The sequence below is a fragment of the Anolis sagrei genome, chromosome X (genome assembly GCF_037176765.1).
Source record: "Anolis sagrei isolate rAnoSag1 chromosome X, rAnoSag1.mat, whole genome shotgun sequence".
NCBI classification, from domain to species: domain Eukaryota; kingdom Metazoa; phylum Chordata; class Lepidosauria; order Squamata; family Dactyloidae; genus Anolis; species Anolis sagrei.
In genome coordinates this window covers 23,660,498-23,681,878 of record NC_090034.1, presented here as the reverse complement: position 1 = coordinate 23,681,878, position 21,381 = coordinate 23,660,498, and the positions used below count along the sequence as shown (strand labels likewise).

General features: G+C 43.2%; 1 protein-coding gene across 1 annotated transcript; it reads right to left on the bottom strand.

Moving 5' to 3' along the window:
- Positions 1-1,314: 1,314 nt before the first annotated feature.
- Positions 1,315-21,260, bottom strand: JPT2 (Jupiter microtubule associated homolog 2). Its single transcript, XM_060786378.2, has 5 exons — positions 21,152-21,260; positions 12,868-13,016; positions 9,077-9,219; positions 7,326-7,383; positions 1,315-5,404 (listed from the first exon to the last, which is right to left on the bottom strand). The coding sequence occupies exons 1-5, from the start codon at positions 21,193-21,195 to the stop codon at positions 5,193-5,195; spliced, it is 606 nt and encodes a 201-aa protein (XP_060642361.2). The 5' UTR covers positions 21,196-21,260; the 3' UTR covers positions 1,315-5,192.
- Between the last annotated feature and the right edge of the window lie 121 nt (positions 21,261-21,381).

Genomic DNA, 21,381 nt, shown 5'->3' with positions numbered 1-21,381 from the left:
AGGGGGGGCGTGCATCTCTGTGATCACCCCCACCTTTGGAACTCCCTCCCTGAAGAAATAAAAACAGCCCCTCCCCCTCTCCTTCAAAAAACAATTAAAACTTATTTCTGTACATTGGCATATGAAGAGAATGACTAGAAGTTCACAGTCACCTAATAATCCTGTTCCAAGCTTGTCACCACACTCAAGACAGCTTTTGGTTTTAGTTGACCTCGTTGGTTTTTTTGCCTGTATACTTTAATGATGATTTTAAATGACTGTTAATGTGTTGTTTAGATAATTTATGTTTAATATCTGTTATGTCAGATGTTGATTGATTGTTTTATGTTGTTATATTGGAACTGGCACTGAATGTTTGCCATCTTTTGTTGTAATCTGCCCTGAAGCTGTAATTAGATCAGAGATCGATGGCTAGTTGCTAACTGGAGCGCCGTATAGTGAGAGGATGACTCCCATGCTGCAGCAGCTCCACTGGCTGCCAGTCCACTTCTGGGCTAAATACAAAGTGCTGGTCGTTGCCTATAAAGCCCTAAACGGTTCGGGTCCAGGTTATTTGTCTAATCTCATCTCCCTATACAGACCATCCTTTGCACAGCAGTCAATGGAGGAGGCCCATCTTCTTGGTCCCACCTCCATCACAAGCTCATTTGGTGGGAACGAGAAGAGGCCTTCTCCATGATCATTCCTCATTTTTGGAACTCCTTCCCTTAAAAGTAAAAATGACCCCCACCCTCCTCTCCTTTAAGAAACTTCTAAAAACACACCTATGTACTTTAGCATATGAAGAGGAGGACTAAGACATGAACTCATTGGAATGCTGGCTAGTCCCACTTGTACTATACTGCCATGTTACATTTCAAATGAATACCGGTGCCAACCATTTTTAATGTAACTGTATTTGAAATTGCTTTTAAGGTATTTTTTGTAATGTTTACTTATGTTTTAGTTAACTATGTCTTATTGGATTGTTTTGTTTTATTTTTCATCACAATGCTTAATTCTTCGTCATAAGCTGTTATTACTCTTACTTTATTGTGTATTATTTTGATATGTTTATACTCACTGGAGGCATTGAATGCTTGCCTTTTTTTGTGTGTAAACTGCCCTGAGTCCCTTCAGGGAGAAAGGGAGACATATAAAGATTATTATTAATAATAATGAAAGGAATGGAGAAGGGTGGGAGTGGAGAAGAAGTAAATAGAAAGAAAGAGAAAAGAGAGAAAAGGGATGAAAGCAGGGGGGCAGTGGCCCCTCGGACACCTGGTCAATGCTTGAAAGATGTGCTAGTATTTTATAAAAATGGTTAACCCAAAATATTTTTACAGGTTTTATATCATGATTTTATTATTTTAAAAACACAACCCTGCTTGTCCAGCAATCATACTTTCCAATGTGTGCAGCCCCAAGATGTAGACAGGATTCATGGAGAGTCAAGAGCCATTAATTGCCTACATACACTAGATTTGTGAACTTTCTAGCTTACTAAACAGTCACTGCAGCAAAATCATTCGACAGAATTATAGAAATTCTATAACCTAAATTAAAGGATCCAATATTTTTCAAAGGCGAATAGAACATACTCAATAACAGATGTCTCTTTCACATATGCTAATTTAGTTAACCAAGTTCCACCGAAAAACAAACAATGGCATATGTGCAGAACGTGCACCTTTATCTTTCAGAACTTGAAATGAAGACAATTAACCTTTGAGACGGAATACTTACTAAACAAAACATAAAAATAAAAACTGATAATGGGAAACATTTAGATGTATTTTTGAGAATAAAATGAAATTACGCAGGCTATAAGGGATGCTTCTAAGCCATATATGCAAAGGATCTTAATACAAAACACAACAGGAATTAGGTAATGGATTGTGAAGAAAGAAAAAAGACCTTAAACAAAAGAGCAACATAAATGATCCCAAGATGCCTATATTGTGGAAAACCCAAGAGTTTAAGAGGAAGTTATTCAAAATTTGTAAGCAGGAAAACTGGAAAAATAATGTAACAGCGTAAAAAACAACAACAGTGGCTTGAACACATTTTCAAAATGGCTGACTACATTACTGGAAAAAAAGTCAATTCGAAATGAATAAAGATCAAACAGATCAAATTTTCAAGAACTGTTTCACTAGTTTTGTCAAGAATCACACACCACAGAAAATCCCTTAAGTAGAAAAATCAGAAGAATTCTTCCAAACATGATTCAACACAAAAGCTTAAGTTGAGGATTTGCGAGTATTAGAAGCTCCAATAACAGCTTTTAACAACAGAGGAGGGAAATAAGTATTATTTGAATTCCCATTACCAGCCAAGGAATAATAGCGATAGCCATTCGAAGTCTAGATGAGGGACCTGCCACATTCGCTTAAATCACTCAGTACAGTTCCATTTAAAGAGATACACAGGCATGGTCAATCAATGCTGGCCAAGGCGGAGGGAATCTTTGGCACTCTATACATCCCAGGATCGGTGGTGAAAACACAAGGAACCACACAGAGTTACCACTTCTAAGTCCTGAAGATCTACCATCCACCCCATAATTGCATTAACAAAACATAACTGTTTATTGAGCAGCACATGATTTAAACACATTCTAGTTGCTATTAGAAAAAGTACCCCTTTTGGATACCTAGTGTATCCAAAAGCTCCCCCCACCCACCCCTTTAAGAAAAAAATGGCACACAGTTTATTCAGTAATAATAATTTAAGGCTTAGCTTTAAAACTGTTATCATCCCAAATAGAGGCATTGGTGAAAAAGCACCTTCATGTTTCATTCAGTCCTTGCAAAGCCCACACTTGGTCCTTAAGACAGAAGGAAGACAATCCAAAATAACAGTACAAATGATGTCAGAAAAGCAGGCTTTGGCCCACTGTTTACAAACATGCTGCTCCTTATTTAATAGGCATGGGCAATCCATGTTTCTAAAGTACTTAGAAAACTAGTGGGCGTTGGTGCTTTGCTTCTAAAGTGTTGCTGAAGTTCTGGTGGTGGTGAAAATTTCAGAACTCAAACAAAACTTTCAAAATTTCATTATAAATGGCAGTTCCTAATTGGTTCTGTCATAAAAATTGCCAATAACAAAATAATGACATTTTAAAAGTTTTGTTAGAGTTCTGAAAATGTCATCACCAGAACTTTAGCAATACTTTAAAAGCAAAGCACTAGCGCCCCCTAGTTTTGTAAGTACTTTAGAACCTTGGATTGTCCATGCTTATAACTCAGGACAAGAATTGCTGTCCAAAACCAAGTGGTCTTTCCCAGTTCAATGCAGGGAGGAGGCATACATCTTGTAAACTACAAATGCAACAAAGCACTTTTCCTCCCCGCTTTCACTCAGCAGACATTATCCTTGTTCAGTCAAGAAGGCACAATGTTCTACAGAATACTGAGCTATTTTTACATCTGGCACCACTCTTGCTACTTAGAACCAGAAAGGCTACTAGTTCTTTGGTGTGACTGATAAAACTCCTATACACTGAGGAGTTAAAAGGCAAGCCACTGCAGTCCGAGAACTATCTGTTGACAAATAATTATCATTCCGTTGAAAAGGAATGGTCCTCCATATTGAAGATTCCTCCCTTTAGTAGGAAATCTTTGCACTCCAGATGTTTTCAGCAAATGCTTCATGAGTATCTATTGCAGGTGGGGAGCTGAGGATCAAACATTTGGAGAGTCAAAGCTTGCCTACCATAGTTTCTTCTATACCAAACCGAAAAAGCACAAAGAACAAGAAATAATGCAGCATTACAAACTAGTAAATCTAAACAGAAAGTGCATCACAAGAACATTGTCTTGCAAAAATGGAGCCAGCCCGGATCAGGCGGAGAAAGACTGAGAGTTAACAATAACATGCGCTGCTATAACCAGATGGGTAAATTTATGTCTCCAGACAGGGTTGCCAAGCTCTTGCCTAGAGATGTGACCTGTGTTTTTAAGTCAATGAGCAGGGTCCTACTATGTTCTGCACCGCATAACCAGAACTCTTTGATTTTTCTATGCTGAAGATAAGGAACAAAACAAAAATAGAAGACTGCAGTGAAATTAAAGATACAGGTGTTTTCTCCGAGAGGACAAAGACCTGGCAACTTGGACAATCAGAGCATGGGCAGAAGTAGCCAAAAGCAAATTTAAGGCTGCTAATGGAGGCTGATAAAGGAAGGCAAGTAATGGAGTCAGCAAAGAATTCGTGACAAGATGCTTTTGTAGATCAGAAGCAGCTCAATGCCTCTTTTTGTAGAATAGTGATTGCACTAACTTCTTAATCAGCTTTGGGGCTGCTATTGATTCTGGTAAATTTTGAATGTATTTATGTGTTTTATAGCACTATTATGTGCTGCTTTATAAGCCATCCTGCGTCCCTTTTGGGAGATGGCGGCAGGATGTAAATAAAGGTATTATTGGGTTGCTGTGAGTTTTTGAGCTGTATGGCAATGTCCTAGAAGCATTCTTTCCTGACGTTTCACCCACATCAATGGCAGGCATCCTCACAACCTCTGAGGATGCCTGCCATAGATGTGGGTGAAACGTCAGGAGAAAATGCTTCTGGAACATGGCTATACAGCCCGGAAAACTCACAGCAACCCAGTGATTCCAGCTAGTGATTCCATCCAACATGAAGTCATTATTTAATCACCTTGTTGGACAAGGTGATTTTGTATAATCTACAACGGCAACATCCTTTGGCATTCGACCTCTATCCTCTTTAATTAGCCAGAGGAGAACTGTAAAACTAAAGTTTCTGAGACAGATCCATAAAGTTAATTTGTGCATGATTTGTTTTGACTACAATTCACAGTTCAGCTAGAACTTCAATTTCACATTTTTACTAGCCTCCTCTTTTGACTACAAACAAAATTATCTAAGAGCTCTATAAGCCAATCTGAGCTTCAGGAAAGCAATCTTTGTTTTCAGGGGGAATGTGTGCTGCTGCAGCCAATCACAGGGAATTTTCTTCATCATATTCAGAAAGTGACAGGTGTGCTCAGGCATGAAGGATTATCTCAAAAAATGGATCTGTGTCTTTTTAAAAAAAAACTAATATAGAAATGCTCAAGTTGACTTCTGTCACATACTGAATAAGCCAAATCACTTTCCTTCTTGAAGTATTATTATACAGAAAGTTGGGGCATGGTTCTGTGCTGACTCCATGGGGAGGGATGGGGAGTAGGAGAGGAACAGCTTTTCCTAATAGAATGCAATACTGGATTTGCCTCCAGGCGGATTGAGGACTTTGTTGTGCGAACGTGGTCGTGGCCCCAGCCGGGGCTCATGGTCATCCATCTTGGGCCCAGGCATTTTGGTGCTCTCTTTCGGTGCTTCTCCCATTTCTTTTACAACTTTTGGTGCTTCTCCCATTTCTTTTACAACTTCCACATGGCGTTTTTGGTCTTCTGTAGCTGCATAAGATATTATATGGTTAGGTGTATATACTAGAATATTATTTTTGTTGACTTGGTCCTTCTACGAATACGTTTGCATTACACAGTTTGTTACACTCATCTTTCAAACACCATGTTGTCATACTCTTAATTAGCAAAGAAAGATTTCAAGAGTTTTGCATTTCTCTGTTGGAAGAAGGATGAGATGAAGAAAGCAAGAACACGGATATTGCAGAAGTAGTGCCCCATAGGTAGGCAGCACAATCATACAGTAGCAGTTAACCATCTTTTGTTCTAATACGGTGTTTCTCAACCTGGAGATCGCAACCCCTGGGGGGTCGCGAGTGGATGTCAGAGAGGTTGCCAAAGGCCTTCAGAAGACACAGTATTTTCTGTTGGTCATGGGGGTTCAGTGTGGGAAATTTGGCCCGATTCTATCCTTGGTTGGGTTCAACAATCTGATTGTTTGTGAACTATAAATCCGAGCAACTACAACTCCCAAATTTCAAGGTCTATTTCCCCCAAACCCCACCAATGTTCACACTTGGCCATATTGAGTATTTGTGCCAAGTTTGGTCCAAATCCATCATTGTTTGGGCCCCCAGTGCTCTCTGGATGTAGGTGAACTAAAACTCCCCAAATCAAGGTAAATGCCCATCAAACCCTTCCAATTTTTTCTGTTGGTCATGGGAGTTCTGTGTGCCAAGTTTGGTTTAATTCCATCATTGGTGGAATTCCAAATGTTCTTTAATTGTAGGTGAACTATAAATCCCAGCACCTACAACTCCCAAATGACAAAATCAATCCCTCCCCACCAGTATTCAAATGTGAGCATATTACGTGTTTGTGCCAAATTTCACCCAGTGAATGAAAATACGTCCTGCATATCAGATATTCACATTACAATTCAGAACAGTAGCAAAATTACAGTTCTGAAGTAGCAACAAAAATAATAGTGGTTGGAGGTCACCACAACATGAGGAACTGTATTAAGGGGTTGTGGTATTAGGAAAGTTGAGAAACACTGCTCTAATATATACACTGAATTACACCAAAAAACACATCCTAGTCATGATTCATAGATATTTCAGATAGTGGTGCTACTGGAAAAAGAGGAAGATAATTCCCCTTTTCAGAATGTTTCCTCTATCTCAGGCATGGGCAAACTCTAACTTTGGGGGCCGCATGGCAGACTGGGGGGGGGGGTTCTCCCCAAGTCCCCTCCCTGCCCTTTTCCTCCCCTCTTTTGAAAGCAGAAAGTGAAGGAAAGACAGGAAACATCTGGATGCCAAAAGGGCTGGCCTTGGTCAGGAGGAGATGGTGGATGGGAGAGAAAAAGTGTATCCATTAGACCCTGTATTGTCTACTCCTGATATAGAATTCTAGAGCTGGAAGAGACCCCCAAGGTCATCCCAGTCCAACTCCCTGCCATGCAAGAAGGCACTTCAGCTAGACAGCCTCTGTGGAAAAGCCTCCAGAGAAGGAGACTCCACCACACTCCCAGGCAGCCTATGCCACTCTCCAACACCTCTTACTCTCAGGAAGTTCTTCCCAATCTTTTCAGTCAAATCTCTTTCCCCGCCATTTGAATCCATCGCTCCCTTGAGACCTGGTCTCTAGAGCAACAGAAAGCCAGCCCGTCCCCCTTCTTAAATAGGATACAGCTTTCAATCTTGAAACATGATTCTCATGTTCCCTCTCTACCTTCTCTTCTCTCAGCTAAACATCCCCCAGGAATGAAAGGAGGAAGGAAAAAGAGAAGTTAGGAAGGAAGGATGGGTGGAAGGGAATGGAGGGAGGGAAGGGAGAAGGAAGGAGGAAGGAAAGAGGGGAAAAAAAAGGAAGGATAGGATGGTGAGACAGACAGAGAAAAGAGTCCAAGGGGCCGCATTCATCCCCCGGGCCTGCTTTACCTATATGACAAATGTACTTCACTTACCTTTTGTTTTGAGTTCTTGACGTGAATCTCCTCTGTCATCCAATATAACAGTGTGATCCTAGGGGGAGGGAGATCAGAATTTTTAAAAAACAGGACAAATTCTAGGAATGTATTGGCTTTTTTTAAACATGAAAGGCACTATACTTTCAAGACTAGTCTTTTGAGCATTATGTAAATATGTAGAACACATCAACTGTATATACATAGGAATATAGGTTTGGCCATTTTTTAAGGATATAGGTTTGGCCATTTTAATCGTCGAGTTGGGAGGACCCCAATTCCCCGCTCCATGTAGGTCTCTGCCCGGTCTTTTTGAAAACACCCAAAGATCTCACCCTTTCTCTAGCAATTGCTTCCCTTACTAATCAAGAAATTCCTTCTGTTGCTGTGAGTATTCCGGGCTGTATGGCCATGTTCCAGAAGCTGCTGGGTCCATCTCCAAGACGTTAGTCACTCAGCAAAGCCCAATCCCTTGACGATGTGCTCAGGAACGAGGGCACACAGCCACAAACAAACAAAACCATCACCACAAACCTTCAAAAAACCCACAATGTAAACCTCACCTTCTGCTCAGGGATTTGGCTTTCTCTATATCAGTGGTTCTCAACCTGGGGTCCCCAGATGTTTTTGGCCTACAACTCCCAGAAATCCCAGCCAGTTTACCAGCTGTTAGGATTTCTGGGAGTTGAAGGCCAAAAACATCTGGGGAGTCCTGGTTGAGAACCACTGCTCTATATAATAATACCTGCTGGGACATATGCCTTGTATTTATTTATTCACTTCATTTATACCCCGCCACTCTCACCCCGAAGGGGACTCAAAGCGTCTTTACAAACTACAGCAAAAATTCAGTGTCGCATCATGCACATAACAATAAACACATATTAAATTATAAAATAGTTAAACACATGTAAACAATTAAAACATGTAAAACAGTTAAACAGATTAAAAACAGTAATACAGATTAAAAAACATACAAAATGCTGAGTCATACTATCCAAACTTTCCCTTAGTCATGATCTGGACTGCTGGATTAAGTCGAATTTCATGTTACCTTACTCCCCAAACGCCTGTGTACAGAGCCAGGTCTTTAGTATTTTTCCTGAAGACCATGAGGAATGAGTCCAGGCTAATGTCACTGGGGAGTTCCACAGCAAAGGGGCCACACCTGAGAAGGTCCTGTCTCTCGTCCCTGCCAGTTGCATTTGTGAAGGGGGGTGGGATCAAGAGCAGGGCCTCGCTCAACAGGATACACTCCCTTTGTCAAGTTCCCTACGCAGATCATCCACTAAGGAGACCAAGGCTGTTTCAGTTCAAGAAAGATGTGATTTTTTCCCCAAAACTCTGTATAGATAGGTATTAAATTCATCTCAGCAAGAAACTGTGAGTGATGTTGCTGCATGGCTCCTCTTTCCGGCTTTGAGGCATCACAGCGGCTCCTTAGTGTGCGTCCCCCTTTCCCCCATATAGCAGGGGAGGCGTGCTTTGTTGCTGTTGTTGTGATTTTAAAGAGCTCAGTTTACAATGTGACCATAATAATAAAATTCATTCATTCAATCAATTTGTACTTGGCTTCCCAGCTCCAGCACTAGGTTACCTTGGGCTGCCTCTCCTCAGAACTGCAATCAGAGACAGGAGGTTCCCAATTCTGATACTGATTCAAGTAAAGGTATAGCGGCAACTGTCTCTTTTACACCAAACAATTTTCAAACAATTGGAAGTAGAGTCTAACAGTATATAAAGTTATTTACCTTGGGCTTGTTTGGATGTGCTTTGACAGTGGAAAAAGGTTGTGGAGATCCAAAGATATTGCTGGTTTTCCCACCTGGGGGATTTGCAAGTTGACGCGAAGCATTTGGTTTATGGTCTTCAAATATGCCACTCTCCTTTCCACCTGCAAAACAGGAAGTGACCAGGAACTACACTTTTAATTCAGGTTTGCAAAGGCTGGTGAGATTCTAGAAGAGTCCCATGCCAACAACTACTATTTATTTATTTACTGTATTTCTATCCCGCCCTATCTCACCCCAAAGGGGGACTCGGAGCGACTTACAAACTATCACTTTGCTTTCAATATTTGAGATTTATGGTATTCTGAAGAGGGGAGCGATGTGCTGCAATGCAAGAAGTAACACCTAAAATTTATTTACTTAAAATGGTATCAGTATATGGTGGACCAAATGGAATTTGAAATTATGGATGTAAAATTAAATGATTCAAAATATAATGAAAATAGAATGCAAGAAGTTGAAGAAAGATGGAACAAGGCCAAGAATTATATTATGAATAAGTTATACAGCATGTAAATCTAGAAGAATTGTTTCCAAAAGGATTAATATGGGAAAGAAAACAATCCTCGTGATGGTGGGAATTGTAACTGTTGTGTTTGTGTATGTGCATGTCCTAAAATAAATATATATATTATTTTTTTAAAGCTGGAAAAAACTAACACCTAAAAGAGCAAAGAAAGAGAATGTCGCCATCAAATCTGAGATGAATCAATGTTTTTCAACACTGTCATTGTTTTTAATGTATTTTTGGATGTTTAATGCGAACAACGCCAAAAAAAATGTTGTACCGTAGACGGTTGTTTCACAGTTTTCATTATTAATTCCATTTAGTCTCATCTTACAACACAGAAATGCCAAAGCATGATGTGAAAAATCTGATTGAGCAAATCTGTGGATTTAAAATGCCAAAACATTATTTATTATTATTTATTTAAAATTTTATATTCTGCCCTTCTCACCCCAAAGGGGACTCAGGGTGGAGCACAGCATATATATGGCAAACGTTCAATGCCGGGACACACATTCTTATATACATACATAAATATTAAAAACATTTATCAAAATATTAAAATACACCATTTAAAACTGTCCTAGTCATCCACATCAAATCTAATTGGCCTGGTAATCTTTCCTATTGCTGCTTTATTGCCCTGTCCCGAAAGCTTGGTCCCACAGCCAAGTTTTTACCTTCCTTCTAAAGGACAGGAGAGAGGGGGGCGACCTAATCTCACCAGGAAGGGAGTTCCATAGCCGGGAAGCAATCACCGAGAAGGCCCTGTCTCTCGTCCCCACCAATCGTGCCTGTGATAATGGCGGGACGGAAAGCAGGGCCTATTAATTTCTGCGATGGTTCATAGGGAGAGATGCGTTCGGACAGGTAATTTGGCCCGGGGCCGTTTAGGGCTTTATAGGCCAAAGCCAGAACTTTGAATTGTGCACAGTAGCAAACTGGCAGCCAGTGGAGCTGGCGTAACATGGGAGTTGTATGCTCCCTGTATGCCACCCCAGTTATTAACCTGGCTGCTGATCTCTGGACCAGCTCAAGCTTCTGGATGGTCTTCAGAAGCAGCCCCATGTAGAGCTCATTGCAGTAATGTAGTTGGGATGTAATTAACGTGTGGACTACCGTGGCCAAGTCTGACTTCCCAAAGTACAGGCGCAGCTGGCGCACAAGTTTTAATTGTGTGAAAGCTCCCCTGGCCACTGCTGCAACCTGGGATTCCAGGCTCAGAGGACCCCCAAGATGCTTAATCTACATCATGAAGCTAGTAGAAAGATGATTAAACTGAGGCTGTCGTATATTACCTAATGAAATGATTAGCTTAAAAAGATAATGGTCAAGAAAGATGTAGGACAAGAGGAAGGACCACATTACAGATGGATTGATTCAGAATTAAGGAAGTTACAGCCTTGAGTTTCCAAGACTTAGGCAGGGTAGGCAGGGTCATTGGTGAATGGGGCTTTTAGAAGTCTCTTCTAAGGATGTCAGAAGTCAGAGTTGACTCGATGAGAAATAACAACATACAGACACAATACTGCGTTCCCACCTCCCCAAATTACGATACAGTTTAACGTTCAGTGCTCGGGATTTCTGGAGACGAATGCTACTTCTGAACGTATATTTTTAAGATCAGCAAATCTAGAAATTGCAGTCTCTTTATATAATACACCTTATATTACACCTTGTTATATTCTCTCTGGTGCCCCCGGTGGCACAGTGGGTTTAAACGCTGAGCTGCTGAACTCACTGATCAAAAGGTCGGCAGTTCAAATCCGGGGAGCAGGGTGAGCTCCCACTGTTAGCCCCAGCTTCTGCTAGCTTAGCAGTTCGAAAATATGTGAATGTGAGTAGATCAATAGGCAGCACTCCGGCAGGAAGGTAACGGCACTCCATGCAGTCATGCTGGCCACATGACCTTGGAGACGTCTACGGACAATGCCAGCTCTTTGGCTTAGAAATGGATACAAGCACTACCCCCCAGAGTCAGACACAACTAGACTTAATTTCAAGGAGAAACAGTTACCGTTATATTATTTCTAAGGAACATTCGGTCATTTTAAATAAGCCAATTTAATGCAGGCAGTTCCCAAGTTAAAGACATTACATCCAACTCCTAGTTAAGATCAGGAGACAACAGGAAGTGAGCAAAATCTACCCCTCAGAAGGAAGGGAAATCCACTCTGGAAGTGCTATTATCATGGGGAAAAGGGGTCTCCACTGAAGCTTTCTCACCAATCCTTGTTTCCACAACAAGTGATTTTTTTCCCATATCCAACAATCACAGGGATAGAAAGTGAGGTGAAACCTTCTGAACAGGGGAACAGACAGAAAAACAAATACAACAGGGCTGTTAATCGTTCCATGTGCTACCAAAAACAATTCATCTATCTATCTATCTAGCTGGAGTTACACTTCAAAATGTACATGTTCTGACATATATACAAATTCAACTTAAGAACGTACAGAACCTCTCTTGTCTGTAACTCAGGGACTGCCTGTAATCATAGAATCACATAGAGTTGGAAGAGACCTCGTGGGCCATCCACTCCAACCCCCTGCCAAGAAACAGGAAAATCGCATTCAAAGCACCCCCGACAGATGGCCATCTAGCCTCTGTTTAAAGCCTCCAAAGAACGAGCCTCACCACACTCCGGGGCAGTGGGTTCCACTGCTGAATGGCTGTCACAGTCAGGAAGCTCTTTCTAATGTTCAGGTGGAATGTACTTTCCTGTAGTCTGAAGCCATTATTTCATGTCCTAGTTTCCAGGGCAGCAGAAAACAAGCCTGCTCCCTCTTCCCTGACTTCCCCTCACATCTTGATACATGGCCCTCATCATGTCTCCTCTCAGCCTTCTCTTCTGCAGGCTAAACATGCCCAACTCTTTAAGCCGCTCCTCATAGGGCTTGTTCTCCAGACCCTTGATCCTTTTAGTCACTCTCCTCTGAACACATTCCAGCTTGTCAACATCTCCCTTCAATTGCGGTACCCAGAATTGGACACAGTATTCCAGGTATGGTCTGACCAAGGCAGAAAAACCAAAATCAAAAAGTGACCTCCAATTTAGAACATAATACAACACCCCAAAACAAAAGATTTCTCTCACTTCCTGTTGTCTCAGCTTCGTTCTTCACTAGGAGTTGTTTCTAAGTCGGATATTTGTAACTCAGGCTGCCTGTAAATAATTGAAGACAAGCTGTTGTGGCAAAGTTAAGTCACCCATAACGTCCTTAAGAACAGGTTGGTTCTTACCTGGAGGGTTTGTTTTCTTTGCAAAGGCTTGAGGTTCTTCGCCTCCTCCAAAAATGTTCGACGTCATTTTGTGTGGTCTGAGAGGGACAGAAACTTCTTCTGGACTTCCAAAGACATTGCTAGAGCATCCTCCCGGAGGTTTCAGCACTCTGTTTTTCAGAAGAATTATTTCATGAACAACAAAAGGTCAGCCATAAGCAGATATCTATCAATGACACAATTATGCCAGTTTTGCTGAATGGATTTTAACTGATTTCTTAAAATACCAATGATATTGCATCCTGTTTTAAGGTTAGCATGTTTTGTATATTTTACAGTGCATTGAGATGCTTTTAATGTAAGCTGCTTTGAGTCGCCTCGTGGAGAAAAAAAGCAGGGTATAAACATAATAAACACAACACAGAAAGTGAAGGAATAATTGAACGACAATGAAGTAGCTTCTTCATGAAGCAGCAATATTAATTTTATAATATAAATTGAGAATGGAATGATTGGTTATAACAGTGGTTCTCAACCTGGGGTCCCCAGATGTTTTTGGCCTGCAACTCCCAGAAATCCCAGCGAGTTTATCAGCTGTTAGGATTTCTGGGAGTTGAAGGCCAAAAACATCTGGGGACCCCAGGTTGAGAACCACTGGGTTATAATGTGTTGTTGAAGGCTTTCATGGTTGGAATCACTGCGTTGCTGTGAGTTTTCCAGGCTGTACTGCCATGTTCCAGAAGCAGTCTCTCTTAAGGTTTCACCCACATCTATGGCAGCCATCCTCAGAGGTTGTGAGATCTGTTATAAACTAGGAAAGTGGGGTTTATATACCTGTGGAATAATGTCCAGGGTGGGAGAAAGAACTCTTGTCTGTTGGAGACTGGCGTGAATGTAGTAATTGGCCAGCTTGATTACCATTTAATAGCCTTGCAGCTTCAAAGCCTGGCTGCCTGCTGCCTGAGGGAATGCTTTGTTGAGGGGGGGGGGGGGTGTTTGCTAGCCCTGATTGTTTCCTGCCTGAAGTTCCCCTGTTTTCTGAGAGTTTCTCTTTATTTACTGTCCTGATTTTAGAGTTTTTTAATACTGGTAGCCAGATTTTGTTCATTTTCATGGTTCCCTCCTTTCTGTTGAAGTTGTCCACATGCTTGTGGATTTCAATGGCTTGTCTGTGTAGTCTGACATGGTGGCTGTTAGAGTGGTCCAGCATTTCTGTGTTCTGAGATAATATGCTGTGTCCAAGTTGATTCATCAGGTACTCAGCTGATCCACAAGCATGCTGACAATTTCAACAGAAAGGAGAAAACCATAAAAATGAACAAAATCTGGATACTAATATTAAACAATTCTAAAATCAGGACAGCAAATAAAGACCAACACACAAAAAGCAGGGGAATTGCTGAAAATAATAACTCAGGGCCAGCTAACACCTCCTAAGAAAGGATTCCCCTAGACAGCAATCAGTCAGGCTTTGAAGCTGCAAGGCCATTAAATGCTAATCAAGTGGCCAATTGCAACATTCATACTTGCCTCAAACAGAGAAGAGTTCTTTCTCCCACCCTGGACATCATTCCACAGATATATAAACTGCATTTGACTAGTTTCCAACAGATCCCACAACCTCTGAGGATGCGTATCGTAGATGTGGGCGAATGTCAGGAGAGAATGCTTCTGGAACATGGCCATATAGCCCCGAAAACTCACAGCAACCCAGTGATTGGTTATACTTTTGAACTGATCAGTGACAAAACATGCTGGGTTGTACACAAGATATTAAACCCAAAAAAAACCCCACACAGAACATTATTTGGATAAAAATATTTCCTTAGCCTTGTGGTTTTCATGTGATGGTGACTTCAAATGGGGTTGGGAGAGGGGAAGGTATAAATATCTTATTTTGGTTGGAAAGCAAAGGCCTTGGTGAGTCATGCGGCTGATCCCTAGTTTAAAAACCCAATTGGCTTTCTGCAAAAGATAAAATGTGTTCAATTGCTTTGCAAGAAGAGTGTAATTAAGCAGTCACTGAACCACACTGGAGGAAATACAAGAGACACTGAGTCCAGAGACATAAATGTATGGCCCATGGACCCCAAAGGGGTCATGATGTTGCCTATGAAGGTTTCAAGAAATGTGATCAGCTTTTAGTTACAACAAGAACATAAGAAATACTGAAAGGCACAGTGGCACTTATATAGATATGATTATTAGAGGTTTAAAATGGAGAGAAAAAATACATGCTATGAAGAGAACAAAATAGAGTTTGAACTGCAGTTATGTGCAGACGATGAACATTTAATTGGCAAGATGTATAGAATAATAGAGTTGGAAGAGACCACATGGACATCTCTGACAGATGGCCATCCAGCCTCTGTTTAAAAGCTTCCAAGAAAGGAGCTTTCACTAGACTCTGAGGCAGAGAGTTCCACTGCTGAACAGCTCTTCTTATGGTCAAGAAGTTCTTCCTAATGCTCAGGTAGAATCTCCTTTTCTGTCATTTAAACCCATGGCTCCATTGAGTCCTAGTTTCCAGGGCAACATACAGGAAGTCTTCTCCCTCTTCCTTATGCCATCTTTTCACATATTTATACATGGCTCTCGTGTCTCCTCTCAACCTTCTCTTCTGCAGGCTTCTCAGCTCCAGGGTTTCCTAGACGATACCAACTACCTAGATCAGTCACAGTCTGGTTTCAGGCCTGGTCATGGCACCGAGACAGCCTTGGTCGCCTTGGTCGATGACCTCCGCAGAGAGCTGGACAGGGGGAGTGTGACCCTGCTGGTTCTCTTGGACATCTCAGCGGCTTTCGATACCATCGATCATGGTATCCTTCTGGGTCGTCTCTCCGGGATGGGCCTTGGGGGCACGATTTTGTCGTGGCTCTAGTCCTTCCTGGAGGGACGAACTCAGATGGTGAAGCTGGGAGACGCCTGCTCTGACCCCTGGCCTTTGACCTGTGGGGTCCCGCAAGGCTCTATTTTGTCGCCCATGCTTTTTAACATCTACATGAAACCGCTGGGAGAGGTCATCCGGAGTTTTGGAGTTGGGTGCCATCTCTACGCGGATGACACACAACTCTACTACTCTTTTCCACCTAATTCCAAGGAGGCTTCTCAGGTGCTAGACGAGTGCCTGGCCGCTGTGTCGATCTGGATGAGGAAGAACAAGCTGAAGATCAATCCCGATAAGACAGAGGTCCTCCTGGTTGATCGTAAACCGGATCGGGGTATAGGGTGGTTACCTGTGTTGGACGGGGTTACACTCCCCCTAAAGCCACAGGTCCGCAGTTTGGGCGTCCTCCTGGATTCTTCGCTTACACTTGAGGCTCAGGTGTCGGCGGTATCCGGGAGGGCCTTTGCGCAACTGAGACTTGTGCGCCAACTGCGACCATACCTCGTGAAGGCTGATCTGGCCGGGGTGGTCCACGCCTTGGTCACCTCTAGAATGGATTACTGCAATGCGCTCTACGTGGGGCTGCCCTTGAAGACGGCTCGGAAACTTCAATTGGTCCAGCGGGCAGCAGCCAGGATGCTAACCGGGGCTCATTATCAAGAGAGGTCTACCCCTCTGTTTAAGGAGCTCCACTGGCTGCCATTTATTTTCCGAGCCCAATTCAAGGTGCAGGTGCTCACCTACAAAGCCCTAAATGGTTTGGGACCACCCTACCTGCGTGACCGCATCACCATCTACGAACCCACATGCTCGCTCCGGTCATCTGGAGAGGCCCTGCTCGTGATCCCACCCACGTCGCAAGCGCGCTTGGTGGGGACACGGGACAGGGCCTTTTCTGTGGCGGCCCCCCGACTTTGGAACGCCCTCCCAAAAGATCTCAGACAGGCCCCTACTCTAGCCGTTTTCAGAAGGAATTTAAAAACTTGGCTGTTCCGTTGTGCCTTCCCAGACTAGGAATCCCCACCCCAAGTCCTAGTAGCACCTTAGCATAACAAATTCTCGCTGCACACCGCACTTTTAATCCTACGTGCCTCCTGCCATTTCAGCACTTTTAACCCTTGTACCCCAGTGCGCCGGCCGAACCAGTTTTTAATAATGTCTTGATGTACTACCATTGTCGTTATTGCTTATTGTTTGATTTGCTTAGCTATTGTGGTGTTATGTTATTTTGCTTACTGTTTGATTTGCGTCGCTATTGTGATGTTATGTTCTCTATTGTATTGTGTTTGAGGCTTCGGCCTGTGTAAGCCGCATCGAGTCCTTCGGGAGATGCTAGCGGGGTACAAATAAAGTTAATAATAATAATAATAATAATAATAATAATAATAATAACATTCCCAGCTTGTTAAGAGGCTCCTCAGAGGGGTTATTCATGGTGTCCAGACCTTAGACCATTTTAATTCCAGCTTAAGAGTCAATGCCTCTTTTGAACTGTGGTGCCCGGAACTGGACACAGTCTTATTCTAGGTAAAGAGGTCTGACCAAAGCCGAATAGAGAGGCACCATGACTTTCCTTGATCTAGACACTCGATTCCTTTGGGTGCAGCCCAAAATCCCATTGGCTTTTTTAGTTGCTGCATCACATTCTCGGCTCATGTTTAACTTGTTCTCCACGAGGATTCAAAGATCTTTTTCACATGGACTGTTCTGGAACGAGACGTCACGCATTCTGGATCTTTGCATTTCATTGTTTTCTGCCTAAGTCAGTGTTTCTCAACCTGGGGGTCAGGACCCATGGGAGGTTGCGAGGAGGTTTCAGAGGGACCATCAGAAAACGCTAGAAGGGTTTGGACATTGACCTTGAGTTTGGTGTTGTAGTTCACCTACATCCAGAGAGCACTCTGGACTCAAACAATGATGGATCTGGACCAAACTTGGCACGAATATTCAATATGCCCAAATGAGAACACTGGTGGAATTTAGGGAAAATAGACCTTGACATTTGGAATTGTAGTTGCTGGGATTTATAGTTCACCTACAATCAAAGAGCATTCTGAACCCCACCAATGATAGAATCGGGCCAAAATTCCCACACAGAACCCCCATGACAGACAGAAAACACTGTGTTTTCTGTTGGTCATGGGAGTTGTGTGTGCCAAGTTTGGTTCAATTCCATCGTTAGTGGAGTTCAGAATGCTCTTTGATTGTAGGTTAACTATAAATCCCAGCAAATACAACTCCCAAATGACAAAATCAACCCCCTCCCAACACCACCAGTATTCAAATTTGGGTGCATTGGGTATTTGTGCCAAATTTGGTCCAGCGAATGAAATTACATCCCGCAGATGAGATATTTATATTATGATTCACAACAATAGCAAAATTATAGTTACGAAATAGCAACAAAAATAATTTTATGGTTGGGGGGTCACCACAGCATGAGGAACTGTATTAAGGGGTCACGGCATTAAGAAGGTTGAGAACTACCGGCCTAAGTGGAGTATCTTACATTTGTCCTTGTTGAAATGCATTTTGTTAGTTTTGGCCAATCGGCTCTCTCATCTGTTAGGGTCCTTTTGAATTCTGATCCCGTCCTCTGGAGTATTAGCTCTCCCTCTTAATTTGGTCCGATCTGCAGACTTGATAAGCAGGCCCTCTAAAACCTTCATTCAAGTCATTAATAAAGATGCTGAACACAACCGGGTCCAGGACTGAACCCTGCTTATGGCACTCCACGAGTCACTTCTTTCCAGGATGAAGAGGAACCATTGGGTAGAAGCACCCTTTGGATTCAACCGCTTAACCAACTGCAGATCCACCTAACAGTAGCCTTGCCTAGCCCACATTGGACTAGTTTGCTTGCAACAAGGTCTTGGGGGACTTCGTCGAAGGCCTTCCTGAAATCAAGATATGTTCCATCCGCAGTACAACCTGTATTGACCATACTTGTAATTCTATCATTTGCTATTGAAAATTGATGGAGATAGAAGAGAAATAAATTAAAGACTGTATGGCTACAAAAATTCAGAAAAAATATACAGCGCTCCATGCAGTCATGCTGGCTACCTGACCTTGGAGGTGTCTATGAACAACTCTGGCTCTTTGGCTTAGTAATGAGGATGAGCACCAACCCCCAGAGTCAGACACGACTGGACTTAAGGGTAAACCTTTACTTTTACCTATACAGATGGAACAAAAAAATGTGGCCAAAGGGATTGAAATTTACTTTTGTGACTTAAAGGATAATTTTTATAAGATGACATGTCGGACCCCAGAAAACCTAACTAATAAGCACAGAAGGCGCTGTTAGTATATCTCGGAAATTGGAACAAAAACGGGCACAACAGAGGCTGGATGGTCATCTGTCAGGAGCGATTGGATGGTGTCTTCCTTTGTGGCAGAGGGTCGGGCTAGATGACCTTTAGACGTCTCTTCAAACTATATGGGATCCTATGATATAGAGGTCGAATGGCCATCTGTCGGGAGGGATCGGGTGTCTTCCTTTACTTAGGTAATCCTTCATTGTCTGAGTAAGATTGTCCTCCAAGATCAGTGTCCTGGCGGTGGGTCCGTAGGTGACTCTGGAGCCCAATTCTTGACCTGCATGTTCTCCCGCAGTGAGGGCATTGGTTTCCAGGTGTAAGGTGGTCCTGGTCAGGGTTGGCTGGGTGCACCTTCCTCTTGGCATGTTTCTCTCTTTTGCCCTCTTCAAATTCTACAGCATTGCTGGTCACAGCTGACCTCCAGCTGGAGCGCTCACAGGCCAGGGCTTCCCAGTTCTTGGTGTCTATGCCATAGTTTTTAGGGCTGGCTCTGAGCCCATCTTTAAATCTCTTTTCCTGTCCTCCAACATTCTGTTTTCCATTCTTGAGTTCGGAGTAGAGCAACAGCTTTGGGAGATGGTGGTCAGGCATTCGGACAACATGGCCGGTCCAGTAGAGTTGATGGCGGAGGACCATCGCTTCAATGCTGGTGGTCTTTGCTTCTTCCAGCATGCTGACATTTATCCGCCTGTCTTCCCAAGAGATTTGGAGGATGTCTTCATTTATGGCAGCAGGGGGTTGGGCTGGATGGCCTTTAGAAGTCTCCTCAAACTATATAGTATTCTATGATGTTGAGGTCAAATGGCCATCTCTCGGGATTGGATGGTGTCTTCCTTGGCAGAAGGGGGTCAGGCTGGACGGCCTTGAGGGGTCTCTTCAAACTATATAGTATTCTATGATGGAGAGGTCGAATGGCCATCTGTCGGGAGGGATTGAATGGTGTCTTCCTTTGTGGCAGAAGGGAGTCAGGCTAGATGGCCTCAAGGGGTCTCCTCAAACTATATAGTATTCTATGATGCAAGGCTTGAATACTCATCTGTCGGGAGGGATCAGATGGCGTCTTCCTTTGTGGCAGAAGGGAGTCAGGCTGGATGGCTTTAAGGGGTCTCCTCAAACTATATAGTATTCTATGATGAAGAGGTCAAATGGCCATCTGTCAGGAGGGATTGGATAGTATCTTCCTTTGTGGCAGAAGAGAGTCAGGCTGGATGGCCTGTTTCTCAACCTGGGGGTCGGGACTCCTGGGTGGGTCACGAGGGGGTGTCATAGGGGTCTCAAAAGACCATCAGAAAAAACAGTATTTTCTGTTGGTTATGGGGGTTCTGTGTGGGAAGTTTGGTCCAATTCTATCGTTGATGTCCAAATGCTCTTTGATTGTCTATAAATCCCAGCAACTACAACTCCAAATGTCAAGGTCTATTTTCCCCAAATTCCACCAGTGTCCACATTTGGGCATACTGAGTATTTGTGCCAAGTTTGGTCCAGATCCATCATTGTTTGAGTCCACAGTGCTCTCTGGATGTAGGTGAACTACAACTCCAAAACTCAAGGTCAATGCCCACCAAGCCCGTCCAGTATTTTCAGTGGGTCATGGCAGTTCTGTGTGCCAAGTTTGGTTCAGTTCCATTGCTGGTGGAGTTCAAAATGCTCTTTGAGTGTAGGTGAACTATAAATCCCAGCAACTACAACTCCCAAATGACAAAATCAATCCCTCCCCAACCCCACCAGTATTCAAATTTGGGCGTGTTTGGTCCAGTGAAGGAAAATACATCCTGCATATCAAGACATTTACATTACAATTCATAACAGTAGCAAAACTACAGTTATGAAGCAGCAACACAAATAATGTTGTGGTGGGGGTCAGCAGAACATGAGGAACTGTATTAAGGGGTCACGGCATTAGGAAGGTTGAGAACCACTGCCTTAAGGGGTCTCTTCAAACTATATAGTATTCTATGATGGAGAGGTCGAATGGCCATCTGTCGGGAGGGATTGGATGGCGTCTTCCTTTGTGGCAGAAGGGGTCAGGCTAGATGGCCTCGAAGGTTTTCCCCCCAATGCATGGGACCCCACCTATGCTCCGCCCGGGCCTTACCTGGAGCTGGGCTTGGCCACGTCGATTTCGGGGCCCTGGAACATGGCGACACTCCTCACAGACGCCGCTTCGCTTCGGCTATAAAGCGCAGCTATGGCGGGGCGTCGGCGGGCATCCTGATTGGATCGCAGCCACGCCACTCACCCGCGATCCCAGCCACTCAGCGACGAGGGGCGGCTCCTCGGCGAGTTTGAGGCGGAGCCACCGCGAAAAGGGACAGAGAGAAGGCG

Coding starts and splice junctions, on each gene's coding strand:
- JPT2 (XM_060786378.2), bottom strand. CDS start 21,195: ATGTTCCAGGGCCCCGAAATCGACGTGGCCAAGCCCAGCTCCAG. Junction 7,384..9,076: donor CACATCCAAACAAGCCCAAG/GTAAATAACTTT, acceptor CCCTCCCCCTAG/GATCACACTGTTATATTGGA. Junction 5,405..7,325: donor TCAAGAACTCAAAACAAAAG/GTAAGTGAAGTA, acceptor TATCTTATGCAG/CTACAGAAGACCAAAAACGC.